Here is a 27394-nt window from a genome sequence, read left to right on the forward strand (position 1 = left end):
GTAAATAACTTCACATTATTTAAGAGAATTAAAAAAAATTAAATGATGCTTAAATAGCAACTTGTAAAACATTGCATGGCGAGGAGATAAAGATACAGAACTAGGAAAATCATCTTTCTAATAATTTTATTACAAATTACAGTTAAAACAATGCAATTGAATGCAAACTAACGAAAAAAGAAAAAATAGCATAGAAAAAGAAAAAAAAGAAAAAAGAAGAATATAATAAAGAGAAAAGAAATATATAAAGAAATGACACCCCCCCCCCTCCATCAAAAGTCTAAAATAATCCATAGACATTGTGTTTTATGATGGCTTCGCTGAAAACCAATTGTTTACTTCCTATTTTTGGCAATACCACGGCCATAGTGAGCCACTTAACAACTGCGGCAATTGTTTAACAACTGTGGTGATTAAGCACTGCAGAAGAGGTTGTAAAATTAGGCTGGACACATGACTGACCCACTTTACAAGCATCATGAATTGTAATCATGATGGGCAGGCTCCATTACATTTATAAAGACAGTTGCAGATCATTACAAAGCTGCCCTAAAAAGCTGGGGAAAGGAAATGGTCATGATATGGAGCTTCCCTCAGTCTTTCTAACAATAAAGCTTCAAGTGGAAATCCACAGTATTTTTCTGCTGAATAATTAGAATACTTTATATACTGTATTTTGAGGTAAATTCTATGACTTTGCTTTGTGAACATATCACCTAGCATAAAAGTAAAAAAAAAAAATCCTATACCAACTTCATATTTGTGTATTGGGTAAAAGTTTCCAAAGTAGTAAGTAGATGAAGATTTGTGCAGTAATAAAAAATAATTTTCTGCTGAGATACTAGTTGAAATTCCTAGCAAAGATTTCTCAGCGAGGGTTTGTATCAAATTTAGAGAAAACGTAGTTAATGTCTATATCATTTTTAATTCTTCTGTCCATTTCCACCCAGAATATTCAATATATCATGCATAAATTCCCCCGCCACTGGGGCCCAAGCAGTTAGTTTGGGAGCTCTGATGTTGATGTATATGTGTCCTGAGATTTAAATGAAGGGTATCAACTTGTGGTGTTATATCCGTCACCCATAATTTTACTGGATAGATTAAAAATTTCATTAATAAAGATAAATAAATATATGGATAGATGGATAGGCAGACAACATAGACCATATATGACACTAATTGATTATATAATCAATTTTCATGCTTCTCTTATGAAAGACTATTTACCCATTCATTATAATCATAATAAAAAACCCTATTGGGAAAAGCTATCTAAACCCTACTCTGTTGGACAATCTTGTCAAACAACCTCTTACATTTCCTTTGCGTAAGCTAGAGTGGAATTCTACTCAGTCTCACTCAGCAGACTGCTAGGTGTCATAAGGTTAGTGTGCTGTATGATGGGACAAAGCCCTCCCTCTTCCCTTTTGCATCCTCACCATCTGTTTACTTTTTCATTTAAGGAGTAGAATTGGAATAGGAAAAATTGCACAACAGGAAACTGCTCTTTCCTACACCTGTGGCAGTTTAAGATAAATAGAATAATATTGCACAGTCTACTAATGGTTTAAATCTAAACATTCTCTGATTTGATGTGACTGGCAGAACATTTTGCTCATGCTGGAATTTTCCCAGCTGTCTGTATCTCCACTGCAAACATACTGCTGCCTGGTAATATCATTAGTCAGTGTGTACATACCAAATGTTCCACTCTTCCTCCAAGGATGTGACTTTGGCCATCACTGAATTCCCTACTAAGATGAGATTAAAGTTATTATAATTTAACTCTTATTCAGTTTATACCTCAATATTTAAATTTATCTCTGATTCTCATCTGTAACAAAAAGAAAGTGGAGACCATATCTGGGCTGCAAACTCTGAATAGCCTGTAGATGGCAGCAAAGACATAAAACAAACTACCACTTTGCTTCCCTCTAGAGGTTGTCTGGATTTTTCCAGCCCAGAAATGATTGTTCTAAGATCAAGACAAGTAAGAAAGACAGTTATAGAAAAATGAGGAGAGAAGACTTGATTCAATTGATGTCCCAAACATAGCCCTTCAGCATGCAGAAAGGGCATGGAGGTGGAGCAAAGCAGGAGTTAACAAATAGGCCCCGTTTTCAATAGTGCTGTTGCAAAGGAATGGCACTGTGTGAATCACAAGTCCAGTTCTGTCTTTGTTGCTGGTAGCTGCTACCATCTGGAAGTTACCCAGAGATGGTGATCAACCCAGCATGGAATGGCAAAATGATGTAGCTCCTTCACCCAAGGAATAAAAATAGTAAATAGCATGGTTATATGGAACCCATAGTTGTCAAAAGAAAAAGAAAATATGAAATGCACTCATGTTTAGCCGAATCTCACTCTTTTTTTATTTATATCAAACTTGTGTACTGCATTGAATAGCACTTTCAAAAAAGCCTAAGACCAAAAAAACTAGGTTCCTTACTCCTTAAAAAGAGCATTGTGCCCATGTTTATATACAGCCTAACAAGTAATATGGAAAGTCCCTGTCAGAAGTGACATGGGCTGATGCCTCTGGGAAAGCCAAGTGCCCTATTTCTTGTGCAGTGGAACAGCTATGGAACTACTCATCCCCACAACAGTGTAAAATTATCAGTAAAAGCTGGGCAAATTCCAACCCTAAATATGTCAGAAACCACATTATCAATGAAACCTGCAAGATAATATCCATGGCCAAAATTGTGCCAGAAAAGAGAAAACACTACTTTAAAACTGGAGCAACTAAAGATTACTTTAAACTGCCTTGGCTGTGGCCTGGTAAGGAGACAAGGGCAATGTCATGAAGACATGATATCAAAACTTGTAACCTTGGCATGTTTGTGCCACAGTTAAGAAGATAAGCTCAGTATGGTAACCTTGAAATGAATACTGTCCAAGAACATCTATCTACCAATTTCATTAAAGAATGCATCAACAAAACATGAACACAAAGGCACCCTGAGAATTACTACAATAAAACATTAAAAACAATCATTACTAACAGACTGCTCCAACCAATAGGCATCAGTGTGGTTCACAAAACTGCAAAAACACTACAAGGAATTCTGGGCAAAACAACAGTTCAAGCATCAATAAGAGAGAACCACAATCATATACAAAATAAACAGCTGTATTGCAATCTGCACTACACACAGGACAAGCAGGGTGCCAGCTGCATCAAAGAATTAAAGAACTCATAACTACAGTGAAAGGTAGGGATTGTAAATACTTAATAACCATCCACACCCTCATTGCAAGTTGTACATTTGACTGGGAAAACACAGAAATAATAATAGATAATAATAACAACTGGAAGAGAGCCAGGGAATTTGTAGAATCTTGGCACTCAATGTGGGCCACTGCCTTGCACAGAGATAGACAGCAAACAAATTTAATAAATGAACAACCAATTTAATAAATAAACAGATCTGTGGAGCCAGATACACTCTAACACCCGGTTAGAACAACCAGATGTTCCAGACCATACATAGCAAGAGAGGGAGACTAATCAAAAGACAGACAACATCACTCCCAGCAACCAATTTGCCAACATCTCCGAGAGACCTCCAGTCACCAACCATCCTTCTCAATCCAAATCTTACACAGACCACACAAAAAAAGAAAGAAAAAGAAAAAACACTTCTCAAGTGCTGGATTTAGAAAACCTTGCTTGAATACTTGGCAATGATCTCCCAAAGCTCAAAAAATGCAACTGCCGAGTATGTATAGCAAACTTGGGCTACTTTTGTTCTAAGAAATTCTCACTGCCATCCTGTAACAAAACCCATAAGTATATTAATTTTCATTGACAGAATTCAGCTAGGCCAGAGTTTGACCCTATAAGATGTCATACAAAATGAAGAACACAGTGCCCACAACTAGGAGCAGTGACTTCCTTCTGCTTCAAAACAATCCCACAGTTTGATGCAATTGTCCAGGATGTAGGGAAAGATCTTCAAAGAAAAGGATGTGATTTTCATCTTCCTTTACCTCTGACTGAAGCAACTGTGAGACTCATAGCTGTGTCCTGGACAGAGAAAGAAACTTTTGTTTTAAGCTAATAGCCTCGATTACTGGAAAGGTGGTATAAAGCAATTATGCAACCGCAGTGAAACCAAACATGTCATGTCTAAAATGCATGCCAAGTGTGTTCAACTGCGCAAACATTGCACTCCAAACATTCAAACTACTACTGCTTACTGACACTGAGGTGATTTTGATTGCTGGGGCTCTTTTTCTGTGAGACATTTTTTTTCCCTTTAAGAACAAGAAAAAGAGAAAAGAAACAGAGATAGATAGCAATCAGCTGATGAACGATCCACTGAGAACATTCCCATCATTGAAGTGCTGTGTAGACTGACAAAGAAAGGGGAAAAAAACAAAAACAAAAAAACCAGGGGAAGAATGAGAAGCAAAGCAATAAACAGATGAAGATGGCTAAACACCCACATAATTCACAAAAAAGATTAAAAAAATAAGGACAGGAAGCACATTCACATTTGCAAGATTCTGTTACTGAATATGGCAATTTTGATAAAAGTAGTTTTAGACCTATGTGGCATCTGTTTCTTGACAGAAGCTTTATATTATTTATCATATTTTTATCCTATCTTTATTACTTTATAAGTAACTCAGGACAGCAACCAGACATTTCACTGGAAGGTGTTGAAAGTAACACCAATGCTAATTTGGGCTATCCAAGCAATGCAATTTTCATGTAATATTTTTACTTAACTATTTAAAAGATTGGGTGGGAGATAGTATAATATGGATTTATTCAGTGCTTTTTTTCTAAAAAAAAAAGTGCCGGAACTCTCATCTTGTTAATCTTTTATTTATATAATTTTATTTATATATTTATTTATATAATTAAAAATTATATATTCAATTCTTAACATAAATTTAATTTATTGTATTTAAGGCAAATGTTCATAGTAAATTCCAAAGTTTTGTCCAATTCTCATCCAGCAAATCTTTGAGATTTCAGCCAAGTTTAATTCATAATTGCCTTTAGTTTTTTCATCTGTTTTTGGCTTAGATGAATGCATCTTTCTGGCATTCACCAATAAACTAGAATTTGTTGTGAGCATCTCCTTAAATACAAACAGCTCATAAGCTGGACCTACCTATATTAGCAACCACATTATTGATGGCTTGTACATATCATTTTAAAGATATGATCACATTGGTTCAAGTGAATGAGATGCTCCTATAACCCAAAATGCATGCTATTAATTCATCCCTGCCAAAATAGTTATTTTTATCAGACTTAGTTCATGATGAACTTAGAACACTAAGTTCTGTTTTATCAAATTTATCATGAAGACGGCATAGTAGGCTGCCATAGGAGTGAAAAATTGTGGGATAGCTCCCCCATGTTTATATACTGCAGGTGGGTATAGGAAAGATGGATTTTTTTTGTCTACTTGGAAAATGATGTGTTGCACTTTAATAGAGGAGACAACTTTTGCATATATAGTATGACATATATTGAGTTACTTTTGGAAGGACTAGCAGTGGGAGATAATAGATATCTAATACAAGTGCATATGCTGCCTTCAATATATATGTGTTTAATTGATGGAGTCATGTTACTGACAAGATAATGAATTACAAAGAAATTGTTCTTAATACATAAGTTAAACATTTTGTTTCTATTTCTTTACAACTGCTGATAAAAAATGGCCTGGCTAGGTTCAAATTATACACACAAGAGAACAGGCTTAGGTGAGGGGGAAAGTGTTACAATCTATTTATGAATATGAATGAATATGTCCATAATTGCCCAGTGTATTTTAACAATGATATAGAACTGTGCTATGAGGAGCTTACAATTTACATTTCTTATTCTTGGGGAATTAATGACAGAAATAAAATGTATTGAAAAAAGTAGATGCAAAAGTAACATTAGATAAATATGAGAAAATATAGTTGCATATCCTTAAGTAATTTATGAAAAAATGCTTAAGATTACCACTTCAGATAGATGTACAAAATCTGCAAGAATCCAGATAACCACTAAAATAGTAGCCATGAGACACAGTTCCTGGCTGAGGGAGATGACCCCCAGCCCCTCTAGGCTACACGGGACAATGTGGTCAAACCAGGTTAAATCAGTGCAGCGGTTCAGGGCCAATCCATGCGAGGTGATGTATCTCCTGCAATGCACACCGATGGCACAGAGCTTGCAGTCGCCGAGCCAGATGCTGGTGCGGGACAGCAGGAGTGCGAGGGCAGCGGGCAGGCCGAGGCAGTGGCAGATGTCATGGGCCAGGCGCTCCAGGGTGGCCACATAGGCGCACAGGGCAAGGAGGTGGCGTCACAGGTCCAGCACCGGGTAGGCCACAAGCTAGGGAAGCCCGTGGAAGGTCAGCTGCCTGCCGCACCCCCACACATGCCACCTCTGTGCCCAGTGCCCACAGCCGCCCTGCCAGCACCACCTCCGCCTACCCCACACAGCCCCGCCATGTAGAACGGGCCCTGCGGCTCCCACAGCACCACCTGCAATGCACATCGATGGCGCAGAGCTTGCAGTCACAGAGCCAGCCACCAGTGTGGGGTGGCAGGAGGGCACGGGCAGTGGGCAGGCCGAGGAGGCAACAGGTGTTGCAGGCCAGGTGCTCCAGGGTGGCCACATATGTGCACAGGGTGAGGCGGTGGCGGCGCAGGTCCAGCACCAGGTAAGGCCACCAGCTGGCCCAGCCCATGGAAGGTCAGCTGCTCACCATGCCCCATGTGTGCCACCTCCATGCCCAGTGCCCGCAGCCACCCCGCCAGTGCCGCCTCCGCCCCGCCACCCACCCCGTGCAGCCCCGCTGTGTATAGTGGGCCCCACGGCTCCCACAGCACCATGGCATTGCCGCTCCTGTCTCCTCCAAGTATCTTCAGGACTACCGTTAAAAACAGGTGGAGAGGGAAATCGTGTCCTCCAGGCCTCGCCTCCCCATTGGGCCAAGGGTCTCGCAGAGGGCAAGGTAGACTTGACAAATGCGAGTTATTTGAGGAGAGGGTTTCTTTGCCACTGCATTTTCTCCTTCTGACTTGTGGTCAGCCTGGCTGACATGAGGTGAGCATGAGGCAGGCGTGCACATGTTTTCCATACTTCGGTGCCAGGCTCTCCATGCTGCAGTGCGGCATGGAGACCCTGGCTGACATGGGTGAGCACGAGGCAGGAGTGCACATGGACTCCGCTTTTTCGGCAGGGCAGAACTAAGTGCTGCTCTCCACCTCCTACTCCTGGTCCTCTCTTACTTACAACCAGAAGATGGTGTAGTTGGGCAGCAGGGAGGAGTGCAAAGTTCCTGCCAACTCACCTTCATTGCAGACAACTTACATGTGCAACGTTTGCCAGCTGTGTCTTTTGGCACGCTCAACAGCAATTTCTATTGGCTTTCGAAAGCCAATAGAGGAAGTAGCACAGCTTGTGCAAAAGTTGAAAAAATCCATCAAAAAAGGTGCCGGAACTCCGTTCTGAGCATTCTATGAAAAAAAAGCCCTGGATTTATTTACTATTGAGAAGATGGAAATAACAATGAAATAGAAATGCTTGAAAATGCCAAGAATATATGGCTAGAGAATATTTGGCAGGAAACTGAATTAATCAAAGCAACAAATTCGGTAGGAGCCCCAAAAGGATAAAAATGTGACCATTTCATCAAGAAACATATTTCATTTATCCAGTTTTAGAATATTTATTCAGGAAAGCAAACTGGAAAATGCAAAGATAAAAAGAGAAACACTTTGCACAAAGAAAGTCTTTCCTCAAAAGGAGCGGCAAAATAGTTTTGCAAACTAACAGCCACCATTTAAAAAGATGACAGGAATTTCTTTTACCAGCAAACAATAAAGGGACTGAGGTGAAGACATAGATGACTTCTTACAGTTTTCTCTGGAGGCTTTTTAACCTGTAGAGTCCAAGGAACCGAACAGAGTTTCCTGAAATCTTATCTCCACCATTTATGAACTGAACCCTGGATCAGCTAGTGGAAAGACTGAAAGTTGGATGCAGGCAATAATCAATATCAGTTTTCAATAACATGAGATGCATGTGTCAGTTAAACAGTCATTGGTTCATCCACATTTCAAGAAGTCAACAAAATCTAACAACTACTGTCATATCTATTATCTTCCCTTTGGAAAGAAGGTTAATGAGAAAGTGGGCTGCAGTGGCAGAGGGCTCAATATATAGATTATCAAAAGCCCTGGCACTTTGGACACAGACATAAGCATGGGGCAAAAACAGGCTCAAACTCAACTCAAAAGCCATTTGATTCAAAGATTGCAGCTTTTTTCTTAATGGGGTTGTGTTTCCCCCAAAGAACTTGGTCATCAGCCTGGATTCATAACTCTTGATTGGAAGGCTTTTACACAGCTTTGGCTGAAAAATCACAACTTTTAAAAGTGTCTTTCTTTGGAACTACATACTGTACCTATGCATACTCCAAAGACAGTAATTATGCACAATGATCATTTTGATGTGCATTAACATAATTAGTTAGCTGATTAACATAAATAATGGTACAGAATCAAGGAGAGAAGCCACCTAGAACTAAGGAGAAACTTCCTGACAGTTAGAACAATTGACCAGTGGAACAACCTGCCTCCAGAAGCTGTGAATGCTCCAACACTGGAAGTTTTTAAGAAGAGACTGGACAGCCATTTGTCTGAAATGGTATAGAGTTTCCTGCCTGAGCAGAGGGTTGGACTGATGATCTCCAAGGTCCCTTCCAACTTTACTATTATGAATCTACCCAAACAATCCTCTGCACTTCTACTCAGAAGTAAGCATTCTGAACACAGTGGGACTTATTCCAAGCTAAGACTGTAACCTAAATCATTTTCTCACATTCTCTAATAGCATAATTCTTTTCTTTTAGCTCTGAAAAAGCAAAGGAATCTGATGATAGGAGAAACAGTTCTGTTAGTATTGTTTGAATAGAGCAATTCATTCATATTTGTTTAATTTAGTCTTGTAGTATCACCTCAAAGAATGAATCAATTCGCCTCCCCCCAGCCTTTTACTTTCCTGTCAAAGGAGGGGTAAAAATTTTCCTTTCTACGTCAAGAATGACTTATCGAGTGGGTTTAAACAGACCACAGCCACTCTCCAATCCCAGACATGTCCACAGAAAGAAGGCTTCTGTGTTGTTCCCTAAGAATTTCTCGATTTCCTGCTACTCACAATTCCCAAACCCAGTCCTCCTCAATGTGCAAACATATTTATTTAAGAAAGAACATAATGACACTAGTTAAGGTAATGGTTGCAGTAGAGGGTGAGGACTGATGGATAGTTTGGCCAGAGCTTCAAGAAAGTTGTTTTCTTGAAGAGTAGAAAAAGGGGAGGGGAGATAGAGAGTTCTCATATGTTCATTATTCTGAATTGTACCTATTTCACAGATACAATATGTGTTTTCCAATGTTGCTTAAATGGAGGATATTGTCAGCCATGCTTCCAAGATACGAAGCAACTTAGATTAGCTTAAGTTGACTCCATGCTGATTTCCATTATAAACACACAAAGTATAGGCTAGAAAACATAGAACATAGACTCATAGGGCTGGAAGGGACCTTGAAGGTCTTATGGTCCAAACCCTTGCTCAGAGTAGGAGACCTTAGGCAGCAGAAAAGATTCATGCAGACTGATGCCTTCCTGGCTGGACATTATGATCATTAACAATCTGGAGGATACTAGATTGTTAACTGCTGACAAACAAGTATTATCAGGTTCAAATAGCATACTGTAAGTGTAGTAATCATGAAATACTGTGTGTAGCCATGTTTTCATCGCTTTTAAAGAAGTAGAGTATATACCATTGTGGGTGCCAGTGGAGATCAGTTTGACAGCAACTGTTTTTAATCTCCATTCTTTAGAGATATTCAGTTGAAAAGTGTGGATAAATTTGCATTTGTGCTTTTTTTCTAGTATCTGCTTATCAACCTGATGATAGCGACCTTTACAATTTCATAAAAGTGTTCAGCCCAGGATGGAGGGGGCCTATGAATAAAATGCACAGGGATACAGATTTTTAATGGTAATTTGAGGAGGAAAAAAACATTATCCTAACTTGGAATAGGTTTGTTGTTCCAGTCTTGACTTCCTGGCGCACTTTTTGTAGTGCTAAAATTTAATGAATTCATTAATTCATTCCAATACTATGCACCATTTAGAGTAGTACATTCAGTTTGGGTGTATTCACATTCCCTGTAGGTTAGGTAACAAGTACCATTTACTGGTTAAATTTGGACAATCAAACAAGATTAGATAATACATGTTTCTCAAGGGCTATCGGATTTTTCCAAAGATTGCCCAGTTTTCAGATCCAATTCTTTCAGATGCCTGGATGAGACTATGTAGATCAGGGGTGTCAAACTCAATTTCATTGAGGGCCGCATCAGCATTGCAGTTGCCCTCAGGGGGCCAGGTGGGTATGGCCAGGGTGGGTGTGGCCTACTGGGTGGGCGTGGCTAGAGTGTGTATGGCCTACTGGGTGGGCATGGCCAGCTCTACATAGTTCTCATCAAGGGTGCCTATGGGGGCCTGGGCAGGAGTGGGACAGATCTGAGGGTCTCTGGCAGAAGGAGGGTCTCTGGGCCAGGGCCAAGGCAGTGGGGGCCATTCCCTCACTGTTTCCAGGATGGATTCGTGGGCCACATGGAACCACTTCGCGGGCCGGATCCGGCCCCCGGGCCTTGTGTTTGACATGTCTGATGTAGATGGTCAATAGTTAAAGTGTCTCAACTACAAAAAGTTGAACACTGAAAAGTGTGGGGGGGAAGGCATATCAGCAGTATCTGGGGGGAATGAGCATGTCCCAATATACTATCTCTAAAGCTGGTATATTTTATTTTACTCTCATTAGCATAAGTGAAAAAAAAGTAGCTTAAGCAGTTGGTGGAGAGAAGCAAAACAAAGGAAAAAAAGAACCACTTTTTTTTGTCATTACGCTGCTATTAGGGTCCCAGGAGGTGGTTTCCCCATTCACCTATCTCTCCAATCTTCAGTAGTAGGGTTATTCTGACAAAACCAATAATTTGCCAGCTGGATGCAGCATTATATATGCACGTTAAATCTTAGCAATCCAAACCATTACTCCCGTTTCCAATATTCTTTATAGAGTTGGACATTTTCAATAAAAGAATTAATGCAATGCTAAATGTGATGCTTGGTGTCCTTTTTCTCTCCCTGTTTTTATTTCAGGAAACCCATCACTTGTTAAAAATAAAAATAGAAGGAAGCAAAACAAAAAGTTCCAGTGCATGAAAGTGAAAATAAATTTCTCTCCTACTGTTCTTTCACTCGCTTAAATAAAGCTGCACTCCCTGCTTGTTTTGTAATCAACAGATTTCCTCCGTGTTCCACTGTGTGAATTCTGCAAATAAAAAAAAGCGTTATGTTTTCCTTACCCTCAGTGCCACTTTTAAAGAAAAAAAATGGAAATATTTTCTTTATTTGGACAAGTGGCAACTAGGGGTTTATTGGACCAAACTTGTAATTTCATGGGCAGCTTTTTGAATATATGATCCATTCCTCTAGTGTTTTTCACAATTCTCCTTGCTGAAATACTGACAAAATTTTGAGGATTTCTTTTAAAAAGACGTTTACACTGAACCTCAGCCATATCTCTTGTCACAGTTGGGAAAAGTTTCTTGAGTTTCTTTAAAATGGTTTAAATGGCACAATCTTGGAAAGACAGTAGCAAAAGCTCTGTGTCTAGCCAGGACCCACCAGCTGCTACAATAGCATGCTCTAACTAAAGCAAGTATTATGAACAGAGGCTTGTGGTCTGAGGTTTCTTTGTTCCAGAAGGAAAGAGACACCACAAATTATCCTCCAGCTTTTCAAGGGCAATTATAGAAACAATAGTCAAAGTGCTGGGTAGCTCTTTTTTGAGAGCTTGTTCTCCATTGTGGTTTACCATGGAGCAAAGAGACCACCAGCTAGGAGAAACTTTAGCAATCAACTTGGTTCTTAGAAAATTACATCTCAAGTCCATTTTAACTTCTTGTCAATTGTTAATTCCTATGAATAGACATACCAGAGCTCAGGTCTTCAAAGTAACTATGCTGCTAACCTAACAGGAAGCATGCCAACTCATGTTGCTAACAGAGAATTGCGTCAGTGAACACAAAATTTGCCCACTAGCATGCTTGGATATTCCACCATTCTTATTTCCCAAGATTGGGCTGAAATTTCTGGTTCTTGATTCTTGCAAATGATTATGTTTTTTTTGCTTCATTCAAACAATATTGGTGTGAGTTATCTAAAGTTGTCACTCCCTTTTTCAGGAGGATGGCTTTTGTATTACATGAATTCTTACATGTAGTATGTGTAACTTGGCATTTCAGATGTTAGCAACTGAGATTTGTTTTGAACTATTTCTGAAAGAGAGAAGGACCTTGGGCAAGGTACTATCTCGGGATTCTTTTCTGAATCTAATTTTCCCTATATTTCCTCATAAGGAAGAAAGGCTAATTTCCCCCTCTTATCTGCCAACAAGCCACAGGCTGTTGAGTGACACTAACAAGGTCAGGAAATCAGGTAAACTGTTGCTGGGAAAGGGAAGTCAACTAAATCCTTTATGCAAAGGCCACTGCTTGCATAGCATTGAGTGATGCCACTGTTCATCCTTCAAATAACTTGTCACACCCTCAGGCAGCCCATCTTGCATCTGGGATTGCAGCGTTTGCAATGATGGATGTTACAAGGCCAGCATGGCTGGCTTAGATTGCTGTCCTTCCAGTTGAAGTGTGATAGTGCAAAGCAAATGTAACACGATGAGAAGAAATTGAAACTGATGACATGGGGTGAGGGTGGGGAGATGCAAAAAGGACAAAGGTGAGTAAATCCTATTAGCGTTGGGTTGGGGAAAATGTAGCAGAGGGCCTCAATGGGCTAATTCATGAAAGGACAATCACTTAATACCAGTTCTCACTTATGGCTGTTAACTCCACTCTGCATTTTAGTATCTGGATCACTGGGGCCCTTAGAGCCACAGAAACATAGAAAACTGACAGCAGAAAAAGACCTAATGGTTCATCAAGTCTGCCCTTTGAGGTTGTTTTTGTTGTTGTTTTATTTTTAATTTATCGTTTTTAATTATTATTATTTTAATTTTATTTTTAAAATTTTGTTGGATAATGGACATGTGTTTATCCCAAGTATGTTTAAACTTAGTTACTGATGATTGACCCACTACCCCCACTGGAAGTTGGTTCCAGGCTTGCACGACTCTTTCTGTGAAGTAATACTTTTTAATGTTACTTTTGAACTTCCCTCCTGTCACTTTGAAGTTATGCCCCTATGTTCTTGATTTTTCTTAATATTGAAAATACTGCTCTCTAGTACCTTATTCACAACCTTAATACATCTAAGGTTGTTGGTTTTTTTTATCAGATCCCTTCTGTCCTCCAAGCTGTACATATTCAGTTCTTCCAATTTCTCCTGATGCATTTTGTCTCTCAGGCCTTGCACCAGTTTTGTAGCCCATATCTAGACTCACTCAATTTTATCAGTATCTTTTTTAAAGTGGGGTTTCCAGAACTGGAGACAGTATTCCAAATTTTATTTTTATTTATTTTAATCCCATTTATATCCCGCCCTTCTCCGAAGACTCAGGGCGGCTTACAATTTAAGCACAAACCAATGTGCTTAGCAATAGCCTTCATTCTATGTATATGCCTGCTTATTAGGGCTTTCACACACACCCCAAGCGGCATTATTACAAAGTCAGCTTATTGCCCCCAACAATCTGGGTCCTCATTTTACCTACCTCGGAAGGATGGAAGGCTAAGTCAACCTTGATGCGGTATGACTGAAGTCTTATATAGCAGGATTTTTCCTGTTGGTGATCCCTCGTGATGCATCCCAGAATTTTGGTTGCCCGCATAGCTGCCTAGCCACACTGTTTACACACTTTGTAGTCTTCTGTTATAAGCACTCCTAAATCTTTTTCTTCTGTTTTTTTGGCTAACACTTTACCTCCAATATGTTTAGAAACATTGAACTGCAGTCTCCACCAGTTTGACCAATTTTCCAGCAAAGTCAAATTTGTTTTCCATGGTATTTGTTTTACAAATACCCCCAGGAACACCAGTTGTATTACACACCTTGATGTCATCAGCAGTCCTTCTGTTATATCACTTACAAACACATTGAACAGAACAAGACCAAGACCCTACCTCATTATGAGTTACTAGAGAATGACTGGATGGATGACAGATGATAATGCTGCCCTCCCAGAGATCTAGTCTTCTGGGTTTGGGGTCTTTCAGCAACTGCAATAGGTTGAGGAGGGCAGTGATCAATACACATATGCATCTTGCTTCTGTTCCTGTGCGTACTGGGATATGAATGCATGTTAAAATGGGCCATAATGACCCAAGTCCTGTGCCAGCTGTCCTACTTCCTGTCATCCTTCTGAATCTGGGGGCTGGTGTTGGAGGGCCCTGTCCTTTTGTGTTTAGTGACTTCCGTATTTATGAACTGGGTGTAAGGTTTGAGAAAGTATGAGAATTCATTATATCCATGTCAGCCATGGGTTTGTCTCCTGTAATCTTAGGCATAACTTGGATAAATGTTTCTATTGTCTCAGAGAAAAAATTGGATAAAAGATGAATAGTTCTTTTTGCTCTTAGTTCAGTGACATTCTGAGCAAAAACATTAAAAACTGAGTTATTTTGAAGGGCCTTTGATGATGGTTAATGTCATTTTGCTTGCTTTGGCTGGTGATTAATTCTGTGGTTTTCTTTATGCTACTATGTGTGATAGATGTTAATTAGCAAAGTTATGTGTGTGATGAGATTAGAATTAGTGATGTTACGTGTGTGATGGGTATTAATTAGTGATGTTAATTATAATTTAATTTTATGTCATGGAGTTGACTTTTTTATTTTTACTACAGATGTTTTAATTTTATGGTGTTGATGCTGCTGGATTTATTATGTGTATTTTGCAATTTTTAGATTTATGTTACTCTAGGGATGTTTTTCATTTTGTTGTAAGTTGCCATGGATCTTCATTGAGCTGGTGACACATATTCAATGAATGAATGAATGAATGAATGAAATGCCAGCCCTATGGTTTGGAGAGTGATTTATAAGGCCATCTATTCCTAACCCAGTGGCTCAATTGTAACAATGTTGGTCTCTTTATAGTATATTTTAGGATAATTGTGTTTTTAACACACCTTTAACAAAAAGATTACACCCACTCTTGGCTTTTGAATTAATGAAAGATGGATAATTTCCAAGCAGTTTAACATAACACACAGGGAGCAGGGCACTCAGCTCAGCTGTATTTATCTCTGAAATATTGGAAATACTGGTTCTTTTTTATTCTTCTCCTAAAAGACTCAGTTTGAGAATAAATCCAGCAGAAATGCTGCTTGTGAAAATACTTCTGATTTCTCCTGAGAAATGAAAATAGTCATGTCTTATTTTACAAAACACAATTTTCTGTTTGAAGAGCTATCCAGTAGAGGTCAGCTTCAAAAATTAAGCACGAAAGCAAAGATCCAGGTCTTTAAAATTGTCCATCTACCAGTCCTGAACATCAGGATAGCAGATTGAACTAGCACAGGAAATAAATCCTGGACCCCTATGCAGAAATGCTTTGTTTTATTGCCATGACTGTAGTAAATATTTCTGAATATATATTACATAAAAATAAACATATTGACTTTATACAAATCTGTGATCTCTTGTGTATAGAAGAGAAAGATGGGCTGCAGAAATTGCTAGCCTAAATGAGAACAGCTGCCACTTTATTGCTCTATCTTTAAAGTCTGATCTTCATCTGGAGCAAGAGAAAAGACTCTGCTTCAAGTGGCATTTACGAGGTGCAGATATCTGAAAAGCTACAGAGGGCATTGGAAACCACTTTGGTTAAACCTTAAGTCCTGTCTTCAGCAGGCACCAGGTTTAACCAGCATAAACTGGAAGTTACAATGACAGGTCTTGTGTCTACAGCCTCTCCAGAGATGGAGCTATCTAATTCAGATCCATTGTCAATCCAATTGTCTTTTGTATGGACACTCTATGGCTTACTTTGGCCAGCCCTCCAACTGGATTTTGCTGCAGGCAGGAACCTATTTCAGCTGGCCCCTGGCTGTATTGGGAAAACAGGAATAACTCAAAAAACATCAAACATTCAAATGGCCAATGTTTTTTTGAAACCGAGGTTTGGAGAGTTCACTATGTTGCTTCACTTATAGAGAATAGTTCATTTGTCTCTAGTGTGATAGTGTCATTTCCTACTCCATAATTCTACCAGCGTCTGCTTGTGCAGACAATTTTGTAAATTCAAATAATTTTATCCTGTTTGTTTTCCTGTTTCTCATAAGAAAACAAATCTTAACCAAACAAATACTCTGGAGTTCCGTGGTTTATTTTATCCAAGGTTTCAGTACAAACATGTTTGTTCTAGTTAAACTCTTGCCATATCCTTTCTTAATTATATTCAACACCTTCCCATGAGAACTGTGACTGAGGTTATATAAATAGCCTGCTTGGGTCCTAGTTTCACTCTTGAGGCTGTCGTGCCCTTCATTCACATAGCACATCGTTAAAGTGGAAATCCTACCACATTTATTTTGCAGTAGAATTATTTATTGCAACAAGAATTACCTACAACTGAACATACATGGGAACTGGATTATACCAACCTTCACTCGTAAGGACCATAAGATTATTTTGGAAAGCCTTGAAGCATATATTGTTTCATCCAGCAGTGCGGAAGCATTGTCCATAGGAAAGGTTGTTGGTCTTCATTCCAGCTTCCCTGACATCTGCTGGAGAAGCGCATAGTGCTAAGAATGGAAAAAGGGAAAGGGAAAGTCAGTGAGGGGAGTGTTCGAATGGATAGAAGCAAAAGTACCTTTCTAAGTTTAATGGAATGCATGGGTGACCTTGAGGAAAGGGAAGAAGAGATGTTGCCTGGGAAACAATAAGAGAAGAGGGACAGGAGCCTGCAGTCCCTTAATGTTCAGAGAAAGAAACTAAGGAAGGACCTGCTCTAATGGAGTAAACCTTTAAAACTGGAGTGTGGGAAGTTGATACTTTCAAACTTGCAAGATCTGTCAATGTAGCCTTATAATAAAGTAGATTTAGCTCATCTAATCATGTTCCTTATCTGGTTTACGTGGGAAGGTTGACACTATGATTGGAACTTCACTGTTCAAGTGAGGCAGATGGCTACCAAAAAGATTGTTTTAGCGACGATACCTGCTTATGGAATGCTTCCTCAGAGAGTCTCCATCAGCACCCGATTCATCCATTTATTGGTGAAACCATAGTATTCATTATGCTTTTAAATGCTTTCTTTTTAGTGGCATGACATTTCTTTAGAATGAGGTGTGGTGCTTAAACAGACATTTAGTGTCCTTCTAAGCTGCATTTATTTCTGCGTTAGTGAGTTGTGAGTAATGAGAAGGCAAATGAAAATCAAATAATAATAATAATATTTAATGTAAATACAAATACAGGTAGTCCTCGACTTATAACCACAACTGAGCCCAACATTTCTATTGCTAAGTGAGACATTTGCTAAGTAGGTTTTGCTCATTTTACAGCCTTTCTTGCCACAGTTGTTAAGTGAATCTGCAGTGGTTAAGTTAATAAGATGGTTGTTAAGTAAACCATACGATGTAAAATTCTAGAGACTCTAGAAAGAGTGAAGAGACTGTTAAGACTCTAGATTAGAAAGAGTGAAGAGAAGAGCAACAAAGATGACTAGGGGACTGGAGGTTAAAACATATAAGGAACGGCTGCTGGAATTGGGTATGTCTAGTTTAATGAAGAGAAGGACTAGGGGTGACATGATAGCAATGTTCCAATATCTCAGGGGCTGCCACAAAGAAGAGGGAGTCAAGCTATTCTCCAAAGCACCTGAAAGCAGGACAAGAAGCAATGAATGGAAACTAATCAAGGAGAGAAGCAACCTAGAACTAAGGAGAAATTTCCTGACAGTTAGAACAATTAATCAGTGGAACAACCTGCCTCCAGAACTTGTGAATGTTCCAACACTGGAAGTTTTTAAGAAGAGACTGGACAGCCATTTGTCTGTAATGCTATAGGGTTTCCTGCCTGAGCAGGGGGTTGGATTAGAAGACCTCCAAGGTCCCTTCCAACATTATTATTATTATTATTATTATTATTATTATTATTATTATTATTATTATTATTATTATTATTATTATTAATTTTGACATCTTGTAAATAAATAACATTTTCTGAAATTTCACGAGGTTTTGACATTCTTGTATGAGCTCTTGCACAAGACTATACCACTTGGTCTTTGGGGATTGGAAACCTAACAAAACTGTTGAAATGTTCCTATTCCAGGCACTGCTGTATATCAAACGGTCAATTCTTTTGTTCATCTAGACTAGGGGTGAGACTGGGCAGGAGTGAGACAGATCTGAGGGTCTCTGGCAGAAGGAGGGTCTCTGGGCCAGGGCCAAGGCAGTGAGGCCCGTTCCCTCACTGTTTCCAGGATGGCTTCACGGGCCACATGAAACCACTTCATGGGCCGGATCTGGCCCCTGGGCCTTGTGTTTGACACGTCTGATCTAGACCAGTCTTCAGCATCTTACGGAATCTGAGAATTCCTAATGTGGCAAGAACAAATTCTGGAAATTGTAGTCCAAATACATAAAGGATACTAGACTGAGGATAGCTGATCCAGGCAGAATTGCTAGTCTTCTAGAAAAACTCCTAAGACATTGGGCAGAAATATTTTCCAACATTGCAACCTGAAATTCTTTTTAAATGGATGTGGAAAAACTGCTATTTTTTTACAGGTTTATAATGTAATTCTTCTATTATGGCTTAAAGATGCCACAACCAGAGTTTTTATATATATATATATATATATATATATGTGTGTGTGTGTGTGTGTGTGTGTGTGTGTGTGTGTGTGTGTGTGTGTGTGTATCTATCTTACACTGTGTGTACCCATCTAAAATAGGAGTCTTGGATTCACAACCAGGCTGCATGCAATTCTCTGGGTCATTTTGTGCAGACTTTGCCTTCATTGTAAAAGGCCAGAGGTGGTTTGCTTTATGATCACTATAACCATTGCTGCAATTGCTCTTTGCCCTAGCTTTAGGGTGAAAAATTCAGTTCAGCCAGGACAATCCAAGAATGTGACCCATATCATGTGAGTCTCACATGAAATGTATGAGACTCACAAGTGAGCCATGTGACTCTCATAACCAGGAAGAACTGTGTCAGCAATGTTGTTAGCAATGGGAGAAACAGATCCCAACTTGGCCCTACCTCTGACATATCCTTAGTGTGGGGCTAGGTGCACGACCACTCCTCAGTTTAGTCTGCCTAGATGCAAAGCAATGCTTCCCACTCTAAAGCTATATCAGGCAAGAGTGGTAGTGGCAATATTGTTGGGGAAAGCAGGTCCTGGCCCTGGCCCTGGCTATGATGGCCTTGCTCTTTCACTTTCCCAAAGAACTAGTCCTCATGTGGTCTTCATGATTATGGGAATTTGGAACTCTGCACTATGAGCTATTCTTAATTTCAAGAATAAAGTAAGATATTGGAAGTTTGTCACTTTGCAATCTTTCTTACTGAAAATCTACATAACGGAACAGAAAGCTTTAGTGGAAAATAATTACTTAAATATCCTTATATAGAGAATTGCTACAGATGGAGATAACATTCTCCATTCTATATTTAGATCATACAGGTTTTTCTTCAAAGAGCAAATTGATAGGCATAATATATTTTATTGGTTTTTAAAACTAAACATAATTTTCATCACCATATCTGATGAATCTAAAGTACTAGGTTTTGATACTTTTTGATATTTTTTACCATCATGAGGGTCAGCAAAGGAAAAAAAAAGATTCAGGAGGATAGAGAGGGAATTTTAGCAGCTCTAATCTTATTTATTTTTGTAAGAATATTTATAAGCTGCTTCAGTCCTTACAGACTCTGGGCACTATACAGCATACAATGCAAAAAAACAAAAAATGATCCATAATAACAATGGCAGTCAGCTAACTATGATAATTCCCCAAACAGCTTTAGGCCAAAAGCTTGCTAGAACAGTACTGTAATTAACTTTTCCTAAAAGCAAGGTTGGTTGGTGGTACATAAAGTGAAGACTATCTTGAAGCCCATAACTCAAAAAATCTGACAAAGGAGGAAGAGACTCTCAACCAGCTACAAAAGAGGTTCCAAAAGTTCTTTTTATTCCCAAGACTATTTATCATGTATATGAAGCCTTTGAATGAGATCCAGTGGTGGGATTCAAATATATGTATGCCGCTTCTGGAAGTCCATTCTGGGCCCAGGCAACAAAAAAATAGGTACCGGTTCTGCCGAAGTGGTGCAAACCGGCTGAATTCCACCACTGATGAGATCATATTAAGATTTAGAATAAAGTATCATCAATATAGGGACACGGTGGCTCAGTGGGTTAGGACGCTGAGCTTGTCGATCAGAAGGTCGAATCCCGAGTGCCGCGTAACAGAGTGAGCGCCTGTTACTCGTCCCAGCTTCTGCCAACCTAGCAGTTCGAAAGCACGTAAAAATGCAAGTAGAAAAATAGGGACCACTACAGTGGGAAGGTAACAGCGTTCCGTGCGCCTTTGGCGTCTAGTCATGCCGGCCACATGACCACGGAGACGTCCTCGGACAAGCGCTGGCTCTTCGGCTTTGAAACGGAGATGAGCACCGGCCCCTAGAGTCGGAAACGACTAGCACGCATGTGCGGGGGAACCTTTACCTTTACCTTTATCATCAATATGCTAGTGAGATGCAGCTCTGTCTCTTTTCATCAGATCTAGAACTGGCAGTGAAAGTGCTGAATCAACGTTATGGACTAAGTGAGGCCAACAAACAGCAGCTCAGTCCAAATGAGCCAGGCGTGCAGTTAGTGGAAGGCTTATTATCTGTCCAGCGCAGTGGCATTCAGCATGTTCTGCAATTGCCTGCAGGCCTCTAAGTAATTAGGTTTATAGCTTGGAGACCTTCTAGAGCTTTCATGGTCATCAGAGGCCTAAGCAACTACTGTGACACAGAGTGCCTTTTACCACAGTACACTGATCTGCCTGTTATCATCCTTCTTGGACAGAGATGACCTTGTACAGTAATTAGTGTCCTAGCAACAACACATTTAGTTTACTTTAAAGTATTAACATGTGGGATTGCCCTTGAAAGTTATCTACTTCAGTTAATATAAAATAGAAGTGTTCTGCATAGAAATGAGCATTATAAACATATTAAGCTAGTTTTATAAGAACTTTTCTGTTTATCTCTGATCTTAGTTCAAAGAGGTGGTATTAAAGACTTTTACAGGTACAAACTACAGTATCTGAAATCTGGGGGTTCCCTTGGATGCATGGCTTCTGTTCAAGGAGCAGATGGTAGCCATGGCCAGGAGAACTTGTACATTAATTCATTGTGTACCAGTAGTGCCCATTTGAACATCAGGAGGCACTAATCACAATTACTCATGCTTTAGTCAACCCCCCCCCATTGAATCATTGCAACATGCTCTATGTGGAGCTGCCCTTGAAGAGCTTTTGGAAGCTTCAGCTGATCAAAGGTGCAGCAGCATATGCAGATTGGGCACACTGCAGTACACCTATAAAACACCACTGCAATGAGAACTACACTGGTGGCCAGTGAGCTTCCAGGTACAATTCAAATCAATGGCTGTCACCTTTAAAGTCCTCATGGCATGGGACCAAATTAATCCCCAGCATCATTCACCATCTCACCAGATTTGACAGAATGGGCATAGTCCAGGTACCTTCAGTGAAACAATGTCAACTGATACGTCTCAGGGGATGTTTCTTTTCTGTCACATTACCTGCCTTATGGAATAGCTTCTTTCCACAAACACAACAGTCCCAACTCTATTAGTCTTTCACAAGAATCTGGCTCTTCCCCCAGGCATTTAGTCCAGTATGTTCTTTGGGGAGGGGAGGGGGTTAGGACTCTAATACAGGTGTACCTGATTAGTCTTGTGTTGCCTTAACTAAGCCTTGATGGGGTTTAATTCGGTTTTTCTTTTTCTTATTTTTTAATTTTTCTTATTTTGTTCATCACTAAAGTTTTTTTCAACAGATGGGTGACCATATACATTTGTTGGATAAATTCATACATAAATACATTAATTTCCACTAAGTTCTTATATGTACACTAAGACCTTCAGAGCCTTGATATTGGAGCCTTTCCTTGTTGATGACATCAGTGCCTATCCAAAATAACGTTTTCAGTGATAGTCCTCTAACTCTGTTTTGTCTTTCCCAGCAAGTATTCCCTTTTATTGCATTTTAGCAAGTTAAAATACATTTTCAATTTGTATGCTGTGAATAAAATATGCTAATTTCAAACAAAAGTGCTGTAAAAGCTGTTTAAATGAATATGCTTTTATTATATTATATTAATGCAAATTGTTCTTACATTTTTATTTTGCAATTTTAATTTGTTATGAAGTCTCCTGGAACAATCTGCTTTTGAATGGTGACATACCAAATTTAACAACAAATAAATATAATGGCTCAAATAGAAGTTGGAAGACTTGTACACGACAGTTGGTGATAGCAGATTTAACATATTTTTAAATCCCCAAATAACTTTCACCAATATCTGAGCAGAGTGTGTGGCAGCTGCTTAAAAAGTCTGCACATCTGAAGACTCCGTGAAATAAAAAAAAGCCATTCATGTGCACTCATGTACATCTGCCACACATCTAGGCTTTGTTCTCCAGCAAATATTGACAAAAGTTGTTGGGAAGTGCTTGTTGAAAGCTTCATTCTCCATAGGACCGTCAGACTTATTTTCTTTTTATTCATATGATAACCAAATGCTTCCAGGATCTGTTGAATATATCCAGACTGAAATCACAACATTGAAACAGGCTTTCATGTTCTACTTTGATAATGATTTTTTTCCCACTTTCAGCTCACAACTCCAGTTTTCCCAATGGTCATCAAGCTAGGACATGCTCATGCAGGAATGGGAAAGGTAAGGAAGACATTCTCTTGTGAACATGATATAGCAGAATCTATTCAGTTCAATAAGTCAAATTTCTAAAATCTTTGTTTCACCCTTCCATCAAAAAAGGTAAGTCCATATATTGATCATGTTGCCAGACCATATGAAAGAAACAGATGGTTATTATCTAGAGTGCAGGAGATTGAAATAAAAAAAACATTTACAGGAAATATAATGTGATGAGAGCAGATATATTTTATTTCAGGGTAAATTCACAAAACCTGGAAACATATCAGGGATAATTGTTTCACAGGAAAGCTAGGTTGTGTCTTTCATTGTGTAAGCAGAATTTTTAACTGCAGAGCCTTTAACAGCAATACAACAAAATACCCTTGCTTTTTTCCTCGTTTTCTTGCACATATGTCTCTGTGCATTCGGTTTTAATGAAATAAAGCAAAAATAAACAGTAGGATATCTGCTGGCATTGAAAATAACAGTATCTTATTATTACTGAGAATAATTCTCAGACACAGCTACAAATGATTATTCAGATCTGGTTCAGGTGATAGAAATTTGTTAGGTCATCATTTCTATAACTTAGTTTTTCACCCTAATAAGCCATTTTCCCCAGAGTTTTATTTCTATATCAGTATCTTGTTTGTTCCAAGGCAAATAACTTGAATTTGAATTTAAGTGGCAATTTATTCATGAGGAGAAAGTTAAGACCTCTTCAATCTAACAAGCACTTTCTCTGCTTGGCAACAAACCTTGTAAGAAAGAACTAAATTAATCTGAGCAACAGTTAATTACCTGGCTTATGTGAGTTTGCTTAATTATGATTTTTTAAGGAAATCACAATAGCCTTGGATCACACAACACATCCTAGGCCATATCTCAAACTATACAATTAAACCAGAATACAGCTTAGTACAATTTGTAAATCTACCAAATATATGGCAAATAAATGAGAGAATGGCATGGGTAGACTTTAAATTGAGAGTCAAAAAGCCAAAACCTAAATGTGAATTGGTTGTACCATTCCATAATATTTGTATATTTTCTTCATTTTAATGTAGTTGGGTTCCATTTGAATTAAAAACTGGGCCCCTGTGACCAACCAACCCTTAAAAATGCTTTTGGTATTCTAAGTATGGATTTACTCAAAAATTCACAAATTAAGCAAATTAGTCCAGACAAGAAGCACCCATTTCTAAAAAGAAAACATCATAATTCTGCAAGCCAGCATTGTCTGAAGACATTTCCGTCATCATTTGGCCAGCGCGACTATATGCCAAGGTGCACAGAATGCTGTTACCTTCCCACCAAAGTGGTACCTATTTATCTACTTGCATTTGCATGCTTTCAAACTGCTAGATGGGGCAAGTAATGGTTGCTCACCCCATCATGCAGTGCTTGGGTCTCAAACCCAGGCTGCCAGCTTTCCAGCCAACAAGCCCAACATCTTTAACCACTGAACCATCATGTCCCATGAATGTACACATATATACACAGGGCTTTTTTTCTCATAAAACACTCAGAATGGCGTTCCGGCACCTTTTTTTGGAAAAAAAAAGCTCCCTCTGAAAGCCTATTGCAGGGCTAGGCAATCTTGGCCCTTTTTTATGGCTCATGGACTTCAACTCCCAGAAATCTGGAGCCAGCCATGCTGAGGGGAAAGGGAGAGGTTTCCAAGCTGAGCTATGCCGGCTCAGGAATTCTGGGAGTTGAAGTCCACAACTCATAAAGGAGCCAAGGTTGCCTACCCTGCACTAGAGGAGGACATTAAAATTATTTACAAGGTTACTTCTTTAGGAACTAAACTTTTAGAATCTAAAACAGCTAATTCAAAAAAGCCAACAGGAAAGAACTTCACATTTTTCATCTGCTTCTGTCTTTTGGAAGGTAAAATTAGATAACAAAATAATCTATTTCCTTTGTTAACATCTCTGCAATGAAATCAATAAAGGTGACAGGAAAGAAATGAGAAACATTTTTCTCAATGTAATATGTCTAATTTAGCTGATGCTAGAAAAAAAGTATCTTTTGTACATACTCTTGAAAACTATTTTGAATCTAACCATCTATTACAACTAAACCACTTTAAATTAAACAATTCTTAAGAATGAAATATTCTTAATTTGGACTTTACTTTTACTGTTTGGACAGTTGTGTGTTTTGAAAAATAGATTATTTAGAATCTAGTTATGTTGCACTTCAGTCTTTAAATAATTAACCTAGTATATACATAACAATATATGATGTTTTCCATGGTGAGCTTAACATCAATAACAACATTTATTAAAAAGGCTAAAATAATTTCTGGTGGTATTATCTGTACATTAAAATTTTGTTTAGTCATAATCTTTCACTTTTCACATTCTGGAAAAGCAGTGGTCATGTATCCTAGCAAAAGATGTTACATATGTGCATAAGCGTAGTCAGTAGCATATGCCTTTTTAAAAATATCAAACATGCAAAGAAACAAAAATAAGTCAAAAATATCTGTATTACATCCAGAAAAGCCAACTTTGCAACCAATATTTCTCATCCGTAACTATGGCACCCTATGGATACCTGCATACATGCAAATGCTTCTCTGGGATCAGTAACACAGCAGGGATTGCTTTTTCCTTCCAGTAACAGATTGCTGGGAAATACCAAACATGGCCTTAAGAATTCCAATGTTTGTTACAATTTTTTCTGGATGTGGTTGGAAAGAGGCCTAGAAATGCCAGCACAAATACATCACACTTGCTGAACGTGCACATGCAACTAATTACAATCTTCAATTATATGTGATATATCCAGGGCTTTTTTTCCCCATAGAACGTTCAGAATGGCGTTTCGGCACCTTTTTTTGCACACACACACAAAAAAAAGCTGAAGGAAACTGTTCCAGAGAGCCAAATTCTCCTCAGGCAGCCAGGTTGCAGAGCAACAGAATGCATTGCAGCGACAGGCCTTCAGATGGCTCAAATCGAAGGAAATGTGATCTGTACAGGCTAATTTAAAAGTGGGAGGGTAAGAAGGGCCGAGTATGAACAGGTTGCTTAGCAACCTGCTTAAACAGTCTCTGTAACTTTCAACTCCCAGTGCCTTGACTTTTTTAAGCTGGGAAGTTGAAAAAAAGGCTAAAAAGAAGGCAACAGAGTGCTATCAAGGAAAATGTATAGATATAGCCAGCAGATGTTTAGGGAACCTTTATTTTTCATACATTGTTCGAATTTTGTTTTAATGCCAACGTGATACACAATCAAATGTAGCCAGTCTTTTTTTTTAAATCCCAAAGCATCTGTTCGTTAAATACAGAATAACAAAGTTTTGGATGATGGAATTATTTTTTATCTAAGGATAACTAATGATATCAGCTCTTAAATCTGTTATTTTGTTTTATTTTTGCACAAAAAATTGTATAATTTGCATTTGCATTCATTTACAAATAGAATATGTTGTTAAAATGTATTGGTGTTGAAATAATTAGTGCACACATATACCTAAAACCAGTTTATTGCATTTAGCAATTGTACTAAAAAAAATCTCATTGTCAACCAATATAATTCATTTAATTTGAAATCAAGTGAAAAATTGATTTAAATTATTTTATTAAAACAAATTAATGGCAATTCTTTTAGAAGAAGTTGCCTCAAACAAAATGAGTTTGACATGCCTGCTCTAGATAGTTGAATTCTCCAGAATAAATTCTAGACCAGGCCTGTACATGCAGCCTACCAAGCACCCTTGGACAGAGCACAGACTTTTTTTTTTAAAAAAAAGTAATAAAATCACCACCACTGCCCTGAAAGTCTTGTTGCCTAGTGCCTCCCTGGCTTACCATGACCATGAACTCCAACACTATAGATGCTCCTCTAGTCACCAAATCATTGATTAGCCCACCAGCATTCCTTTGCAGACAACAAAGATTTTTAATTTATCAGTGTGGGCCTTTCCCTTCTACAAGTTGCACAGATCTCTTCTAGATTTTCCTCTTGCCTTTCCGAGTTAACTCCTTGGTCTGTCATTGAGCAAGAACTGACTTTGTAGGGAAGCATATTATCATTTGATGTATATTTAACATATGTTCTACCTTTATTTAACAATTATATAATATTTGTATGCAATCCACATGGCGAGATTTGGGGCAACTTACAATATTTTTAAAATCATAAGATTAAAACTTGTGCCACCATCGCCTCACCCTGCGTGCCTAAGTGGCCGCCCTGTATCGCCTGGCCCGCACTGTCTTTGCCACCTGCCCCACGCATATAGAGAGGGCCATATAGAGTGGGTCCTGCTGCTCCCACAGCACCAGCCGTGCCGGCTCCAGCCCCGGGGGCAAGCCCACCACCAACACCCCTCGCACTCATGACCGCAGCAGCGCCACACACACACCCCGCCTCCTGCGCCCACCAGGATGAGAGTTCCGGCA

The 27394-nt window shown here is 38.9% G+C and overlaps 1 protein-coding gene across 2 annotated transcripts in view; it reads left to right on the forward strand.

The window, feature by feature from the left end:
- Window positions 1–27394, forward strand: part of SYN3 (synapsin III) — a gene marked incomplete at its 5' end in the record, with an annotated part of 202481 nt that overhangs the window by 138544 nt on the left and 36543 nt on the right. For both annotated transcript variants that reach the window (XM_081331718.1, XM_081331717.1), the window contains one exon: window positions 22936–22998. In XM_081331718.1, the coding sequence (XP_081187844.1) occupies window positions 22936–22998 (63 nt within the window). The remainder of the gene's footprint in view (window positions 1–22935; window positions 22999–27394) is intronic.

This window comes from Vipera berus, assembly GCF_964194415.1.
Source record: "Vipera berus genome assembly, chromosome: 6".
In the NCBI taxonomy this organism is placed as follows: Eukaryota; Metazoa; Chordata; class Lepidosauria; order Squamata; family Viperidae; genus Vipera; species Vipera berus.